An 8,323-nucleotide genomic window follows, 5' to 3' on the forward strand; every position below is an offset into this window, starting at 1 on the left:
CACTGCCAACATGTAGACAGACTCAAAACAACAGCAGTGTAGAAATACACTTGAGTTTGCCCTGTAGTAACATTCAGACTTCTTACTTTATTCGTCTTTCAGTCACACTCAGAGACCCCAGCTTAGATCATTGTGCCTGCCACAGTACAAACAAATTTGCATTTTTGTTCAGGCAGAGCTGGATTTGCATTTATGCTATGGCACCTTTGCAGCAGTCAGACAATGGAAGAAAGCTGTGAGTGTTAAGGAAGATCAAGTTAGAGGTGTCCTATCCCTGTGTCTTTTCAGAGTCCAGTAATCAAGACCCAGGCTTCAGACTTTTTGGGGATAGGTTTTTTATGTCAGACACTGACACATTTCCTGTACAAGTTACTTGAGTAATTCTTTTAGGCTACAGACTTCCAGGGTGAGTAGCTATAATAAGGCTGTTGCATACAGGGCCAGATCTTCTGCCAGAATAGTGAACTGTCCACTTCCCTTATTGCCTCAGTTTCAGATTTTCAGTTATCATTTCCTGTCTTGGTTAACCCTTCCCAGAGAGGACAATGACCCTATGCCACCTCAGCTGGAACTCTCAAACAGCTATGTCTGAAGCTTAGGAAAGTGCTTTGATATCTTCAAATGGAAGGGTCTATTAAAGGAAACAATTATTACAGGAGTAGTGTTGATAGAGGATGTGCACATTTCTCCTTCTGCTTTTCAAGCTGGAGTCACAGGGCTGCTTTTAGGGCCGGGGTAAAACTCAGATGACTCCCTCATTGACTTAACTGGGCTGTGGAACAGATGTAGTTTGCACGGGTTAGACAGTTTCAGTTCCCTTTCCCCTTCCCCATCCCCTCTGTTTGAGATGCGCACAGTACACAGCTGTGGTGTCAGCAGTGTGAATAACGACTATTGAGGGACTGCAGGCTTAATCCTGCAAGGTGCTATCAGCAGGCAGAGCAGAGGGTGCGCAGCAACATGCAGAAACAAACTCCAGCATACTCACTGTATGGGATGCCAGAACCACGCTGCATGTGCACATGGAATCCTCTTGGGAGCCTGGGCATGGGAGGGCCTGTGTTCATCTGTGATACACACAGGGCACACACCCTTGGGTAAGTTATTGGGCTAAATGGTTATTGATTCATGCAAGCATAATGACTGTCTGGTAATTAACCTGCCAGTCAAATGACAGAATTTGCTTTTTCATTAGCTTGCTGTAAATTATAAAACAAATCCTATGTGTACATATAATAAATAATGTCACAGAGGGGCATTGCAAACTCCTGGTGACATCACCAAGAAGTTATAGATTAAAGGGCTGCTGTTATGCTAAAAAACATGTTTTTGAAAGAAAAACAAATGACCGTACCTACTATTCATAAAGACCCTATTATTAAAAAAGACCTAAGTGCAAACCTGTCACCATGAACAGATTTGTTTTTCTTTTGACATTTTGTTCGACTACAAGGTGCTTTTGTTAACCCTGCTAAAGGCCAGTTTGCATCTTCAGACGCTTGAAATACCTTAGGAAAATCTAGCTTTGAGTTTCTTTTGAAAATATGACTTAGGGCTTTTGAATGTTTCACCCTAAGACATTCAAAATAAGACTGAGCAGTTTCAGTTTGTTTTCTAGTAGCTTTCCCTGCATGGCTTTTGTGTGCAACTGATGCAGAGAGGCATTAAAACCCAAAGAAGAAATCTGTCTTGGTAATTTTTTTTTTTAACTTGCAGAAACACGACAGTTGAGCTTGGATTTTTATTAAGATCTTGGTGCATGTCTGGTTGGGTTTTCAATATGTATAGTTTGGATTGGCTGAAGCATTCTCCCCTCCCTTCCTACCAAAAAAACCAAGGGGGTTTTAAATTATATTTCTCTCCACTTTTCTGTTTTTACTCTGTTAGAGCTGGCTCAGGTGATGGGGCATCCTGGTGATTTGAGAACTAGACTGGGGTTCTGGAGCCCCAGAATTTAATTCTAGTGGTGCTCTAGCTTTTCTGCATGACCATGGTTAAGTCATTTCAAATCTGTGCATCAGTTTCCTCACCTGTGCAGTGGAGTTAGTGCTTTACCAGGGAGGTCAGGATCATTATGAGATCTCCAGATGAAAAGCCGTGGATCAGCTGTGTTAGTGTCTGCAAGCTTTTCTGAATTAAGACAACAGGTAGACATTGACCTTAAGAACATTAAATGAGATTGTGGTAAAACCATAAGTGTCCAGGAATTCAGCTTTGCCAAAAACCACCCCCACAAAAAAACTACCCCACCAAAGTCCCCATATTGGTAATTCTGGACATTTTACTATACAAAACTCCTGCCAACTTGACTCCACTCTCATCAAAGTCAATGGGAGATTTACTGCTGTTGGCTCAATGGGAACTGGGCCTATGCAGTTTGAGCCTAAATTGATCTGACTGTTTCTTTGTAAGGGGCCAGCGCAGTGTCTGCACACTTGTTAAGGCACATTTAAGCTCTATTCTGAGGGCTCAAGTGGGAATTGGGCTTTATGCTGTTCCTTTGCTGAGGAGCAAACTTTAAATCTTGTGTATATTATGTTCCCTTCACCTGAGCAAATTCTTCAGCCAATTTACCTGCCGTACCCAAAAAACCAGTTCTAATCCAGCCATAACTAATTATCTTCTCTCTTTGCATTCCAGATCAGACAAAACTTTACAAGACATAGTGTACAAACTGGTCCCAGGGCTATTTAAAGGTACAGATGGATACGATGGCAATTTTGGGGTGGGGTTTTCAACACACGAGTTGTCAAGTTAACTTCTCTGCTAAAGTTCAAGCAATGCAGCCCCCCAAGTGTGAACACAGTTATGCGAGGTATATAAAGCTGTTTTATACTTGTATACAGCTTCCTGACTGGGAGAGCAATAAGCTTCAGGATAAGCCACTTTTACTTGGTGTAAAATTGCATGCCCTCTGAGGGTTGTACTGGTCTACCTAGATGGGTTAGAAAAAAAATCACCCTCAAGGCTTGCTCCACACAAGAGGCTATTCTGGAATAGCTGGTGTGTCCTAAATTCCCATCCTGCTTTAATCTGAATTAACACAAGTGTGGACAAGCCTTAATTGGGGACCAAGACATGATGTATAAATCAGACCTTGAACTCTTTCTCCTTCTTTCTTTCATTCCCTTCTTTCTGGGATCTCCCTGCTTTCCCTGTGCTTACAGATGAAATGAAGAGGCGGCGTGACTTCTATGCAGCCTACCCCATGGCAGATGGTAAGTGTCTGCAAGCGGAAATGGCTGTTTTTTTCCCCCCAGTTCCTTGTCCCCTGTCTTGCCAACAAATAAATTTAAGGGGAAGTTTTAACAACTCTAACTCCTTTTTCTCACCTCACTGTATAGTTCCCAATGGGTCTAATGAGGATCGTGGTGAAGTTTCTGAACAAGACAAAGGGAACCTGACAGATGATGAAATTGTCAGCTTGTCCATAGAATTTTATGAAGGAACAAGGTAAGGGCATTCCCCTTCCCTTCTACCATTGCTGTTTATGAGACCAAATCTCATTCTTTGTGGCTTGCTGGGCTGGACCAAGTACTGAAGACCTTTCCAGCCTTCTCTGACTTGAATTGACAGGTCACTTCAGTGGGAGTTTTGCCTGAGTAAAGACTATTATTGAAATCCCTTCCTTTTCCCTTCCTTACTTGGGGCACAAGGCCTAAGGGCCTTAAGTACTTCAGTGGGTCCTGGCTATGGCAGCCTTCAGGCATTTTGCTATCTTCAGTATATCAGTCGTTTGCAACACCCCTTGGGAGGCAGGGCATGGCTTTTATCCCCATTATACAGGGGAGGGAGTGAGGTGCAGAGACATGAAGAGAAGAGAAGGAAGAGTTGCGCTTCTTGCAAAAGAGCCGTATGATTGCTCAGAGCTCCAGTATGAAACTAGAGGTAGGTCTGTTGAAAGTCTCTGGGTTAGGGTTAGAGGAGTTGGCAGCAAGGGTGATGTTGTGGTGGGGGTCTGCTATAGATCACCAGGCCAGGAGGAGAAGTGGTGGATGAGGCTTTCTTCAAACAGCTAGTGGACATTTCCCAACCACAGGCCCTGGTTCTTATGGGGGACGTCAATCACTCTGACATCTTTTCAGAGGGCAAAACAGCAGTGCACAGGCAATCCAGGAAGCTTCTGGAAAGTGTTAGGGACAACTTGGTGCCAGTGCTGGAGTGGCCAACAAGGGCCCATGCTCTTTTTGACCTGCTGCTCACAAACAGGAAAGAATTGGTGGGGAATGTAGTAGTGGATGGCAACTTGGGCAGCAGTGACTATGGGATGACTGAGTTCAGGATCCTGAAGGAAGGAAGGAAGGAGAGCAGCAAAGTAAGGAGCCTGGACTTCAGATAAGCAGACTTTGACTCATTCAGGGAATTCATAGGCAGGATTCCCCTGGGAAGCCAGTCTGAGGGGAGGAATCCAGGAGAGCTGGCTGTACTTTAAAGTAACCTTACTGAGAGTGCAGGAACAAACCATCCCAATGTGCAGGAAGACTAGCAAGTATGGCAGGTGACTAGCTTGGCTAGGCAGGGAGCTCTTCAGTAAGCTAAATCGCAAAAAAGAAGCTTATAAGTGGAAACGGACAAACAACTAGGGAAGAGAATAAGACTATTGCTTGGGCATGCAAGGCCAGAGTAAGGAAGGCCAAAGCACAATTAGAGTTGCAGCCTAGCACATCACCTTGAGGGATGGGAAGGGTAACAAGAAGGATTTTTACAAGTAGGTTGGTAACAAGAGGAGCATCAGGAAAAGTGTGGGTCCCTTACTGAATGGGGGAGCATCCTAGTGACAGAGGATGCAGAGAAGCTGAAGTACTCAATGACTTTTTCACCTTGGTCTTCTCAGGCGAGGTCAGCTCCCAGACTACTGCACTGGGCAGCACAGTTTGGGGAGAAGGTGAGCATCTGAGAGTGGCAAAAAAATAGGCTAGGGACTATTTAGAAAAGCTGAACATGTACAAGTCCATGGGGCTGGATTGGATGCACCCGAGGGTGCTGAGGGAGTTGGCTGATGTGATTTGCAGAGCCACTGGCCATCATCTTTGAAAACATGGTGATTGGGAGAGGTCCTGGATGATTGGAAAAGATCAAATATAGTGCCCATATTAAAGAAAGGGAAGAGGGAGGACCCAGGAGACTGCAGACTGATCAGCCTCACCTCAGTCCTTGGAAAAATCATGGAGCAAATCCTCAAGGAATCCATTTCTAAGCACTTGGAGGGAAAGAAGGTGATTAGAAACAGTCAGCTTGGATTTACCAAGGGCAAGTCATGCCTGACCAACTTGTTTGCCTTCTATGATGAGATGACTGGCTCTTTGGATGTGGGAAGACCAGTGGATATGATAAAGCTTGATTTTAGCAAGGCTTTTGATAAGGTCTCCCACAACATTCTCACAGGCAAGCTAAGGAAGTCATTGTTGGATGAATGGACTGTAAGGTGGATAGAAAACTTGCTGGATCATTGGGCTCAGAGGGTAATGGTCAATGGCTCAATGTCTAGTTGGCAGCCAGTATCTAGAGGAGTGCCCCAGGGGTCAGTCCCATGGCTGGTTTTGTTCAATATCTTCATCAATGACCTGGAAGGTGGCACAGAGTGCACCTTCAGCAAGTTTGCAGATGACACCAAGCTGTGGGGAGTAGTAGACATATATGCTGGTAGAGCTAGGATTCAGAGAAACCTATACAAATTTGAGGACTGGACCAAAAGAAATCTCATGTGGTTCAATAAGGACAAGTGCAAAGTCCTGCACTTAGGATGGAACAATCCCCAGTCACAGGCTGGGGGTGAGTGGATGGGCAGCTCTGCAGAAAAGGACCGGGCGTTACATAAACTGAATATGAGCCAGCAGTGTGCCCTTGTTGCCAAGACAGCTAACAGCATACTAGGCTGCATTGGTAGGAGTGTTCAGAAGATCAATGAAAGTGATTATTTCCCTCTATTCAGCACTAGTGAGGCCACATCTGGAGTACTGTGTCCAGTTTTGGGTCCCCTGCTATAGAAGGGATGTGGACAAATTGGAGAGAGTCCACCAGAGAGTAATGGAAATGGTGAGGGGGCTGGGGTGCATGACTTATGAGGAGAGGCTGGGGAAACTGGGCTTACTTAAGTCTGGAGAAGAGAAGACTGAGAGGGGATTTAATAGAAGCCTTCAACTGCCTGAAGGGGGGTTCCACAGAGGATGGAGATAGACTGTTCTCCGTGGTGGCAGATGACTGAACAAGGAGCAGTGGTCTCAAGTTGCAGAAAGGGAAGTTTAGGTTAGCTATTAGGAAAAAAAAATGTTTCACTAGGAGGGTAGTAAAACACTGGAACAGGTTACCCAGAGAGGTTGTAGAATCTCCATCCTTGAAGGTTTTTAAGACCTGGCTAGTCAGTCTTGGCTGGGATGATCTAGTTGGGGATAGTCCTGCTTTGAGCAGGGGGTTGGACTAGATGCCCTCCTGAGGTCCCTTCCAAGCTTAATTATCTATGGTTCTATGAAGGTCCTGATTTTAAAAAGAAGTTAGGTACCAGATTCCCACTGATCCAGCCGAGGATCTGACCTTAGGCGACTTGCTCAAGGTCACATGCATTGTCTCTGCTGGCATCTTGAAATCAAGTTCTAGGCTAGTGTGCTAACCAATGAACCATCCTTCCCCAACCTGTACATCACTGAAGCCTCCCTTTGCTTGTTGCTGTCCTTTGCTCCAGGGAGAATCCTCTTTCCAGTGAGACGCAGCCTGCAAATAGCTAGACATGTACAGAGCTGTGATCACTACCACTGCCTGCCAGATATCTCTCTTCTTTACTTATTTCTTATCTTATACTTGAATTGTAAGCCATTTAAGCCAGAACCATTTTTTTTATTGTTCTATATTTGTACAGTACCTCACACAGAAGGATCCTAGCCCAGGCCTGGGTTTCCTAGGTGCTACCACAGCATACAAACAAATAAATATGCATCCCATTCATATTTGTGCTACCTCGGGTTTCAACCATGGCAGGACCCAGTGGTTTCAACTCCTTGTTGCCACTTCCTTTTTAGCTCAGAGGGCCTTTGAAGGAGGGGTGCTCTCGTATTGTTTGTTTATACACACTGTGATTGGCTCTCCAGATTGACACTGGCATTGCAGCCAGGCTATGTGAAATAACAATGGGTCTGTCTTTCCTGCTGTCTTGAATCTGTGCGCGCTCTTTCTCTCTCTTGGTGTCTATCATGGCCAGAGCTAAGGAAACTCACCACTTTTTAAAGCATTTTTTCCCCCTGGGAATGCAGATGGCATTATAGTGCTTCCCTCTCTTGAAGTGCTCGTGCGTTAAAGTTTCAAAAATGCCTGAGTGATTTGGCATTTTAAGTCCCATGGAAAGTCAGTGGGATGTAGGCTTCTATGTCGCTTATGAAAATGTTACTATTATCCTTATTTTACAGACTGGAAAACCTGAGGTTTAGAGAGATGAAGAGTCACGTTTTTCTTCCCAAAGAACTTTGCTCCCAACTAGGCACTGACATGGGTTAGCTGGACTCTCCCAAATGGGGTTTAACTCCCAACAGCTTCCCCTGAAAACTACCTAAGTGATGCTTGGGTATATTGCTAGCACTGTGGCACAGGAATGAGTTTCACCTCATTGCTTTAATTCTTCTCCACTCCTTTGTGTTGGTTTCATTCAAGTGCATCTCTGTTGACTTCCTTGAATTTGCTCCAGTTTATCTGATCTTCAGGTTCTCAAACGTTGGATGGGGTGTATGGGTCGTTTTTACTGGTTTTAAATGGGATCAGACTAGTACTTGACTAGGTATTTATGTGGGTGCACTTGGATGTTTCCCACATTGTGCCCTGATCCACAGCTCATCCAAGACCTTCACAAACTAGGATCTGAAATGTTCTTGTCCCAGTCAGTCCATACAAGTTTAAGATTCCTTCTTTGGGGCAACTCTTTGCCCTCCATGGGGCTTAGGGTTGAAAATAACCCCAATGCATCCCATGGGAAGAAAGCCTGGATCCTCTGGCTTTAGGAGCAAAGATTTTGGTAAAATTGCAGCCCTATATGAGTCCATTGCCAAACTCTCCTCAGTATCATTTGATTTTACTCACGTGTTGCACTTGTCTATGAGGGCTTCCTAACACAGCATAAAAGCAGCCTGACCTGCAGAGGAGAGTGCGTAGCCTTTTCTTCCAGTGGGGCCCAGATCTTGCTCCTCATACAGAGATCAAACTCCAGGTGGCTCTGAAGTGGCTGACCACAGACTATAAGACTAACAGGTGTGCTATGTATTTTGAGATGAACACCCACCCACCCACACCTTCTCCCCAGCCCCCACCCTCTGCCACCCCCTCCCACCCAGTGAGTGAAAGG

General features: G+C 45.0%; 1 protein-coding gene across 3 annotated transcripts in view; it reads left to right on the forward strand.

Moving 5' to 3' along the window:
• The window catches only part of PCGF2 (polycomb group ring finger 2), a 61,367-nt gene that overhangs the window by 33,674 nt on the left and 19,370 nt on the right, over positions 1-8,323 (forward strand). For all 3 annotated transcript variants that reach the window (XM_019507614.1, XM_019507623.1, XM_019507632.1), the window contains exons 4-6: positions 2,641-2,696; positions 3,168-3,218; positions 3,345-3,453. In XM_019507614.1, the coding sequence (XP_019363159.1) occupies positions 2,641-2,696; positions 3,168-3,218; positions 3,345-3,453 (216 nt within the window). The remainder of the gene's footprint in view (positions 1-2,640; positions 2,697-3,167; positions 3,219-3,344; positions 3,454-8,323) is intronic.

Source organism: Gavialis gangeticus, unplaced genomic scaffold (genome assembly GCF_001723915.1).
Source record: "Gavialis gangeticus isolate Ggan-Ray unplaced genomic scaffold, GavGan_comp1, whole genome shotgun sequence".
NCBI classification, from domain to species: domain Eukaryota; kingdom Metazoa; phylum Chordata; order Crocodylia; family Gavialidae; genus Gavialis; species Gavialis gangeticus.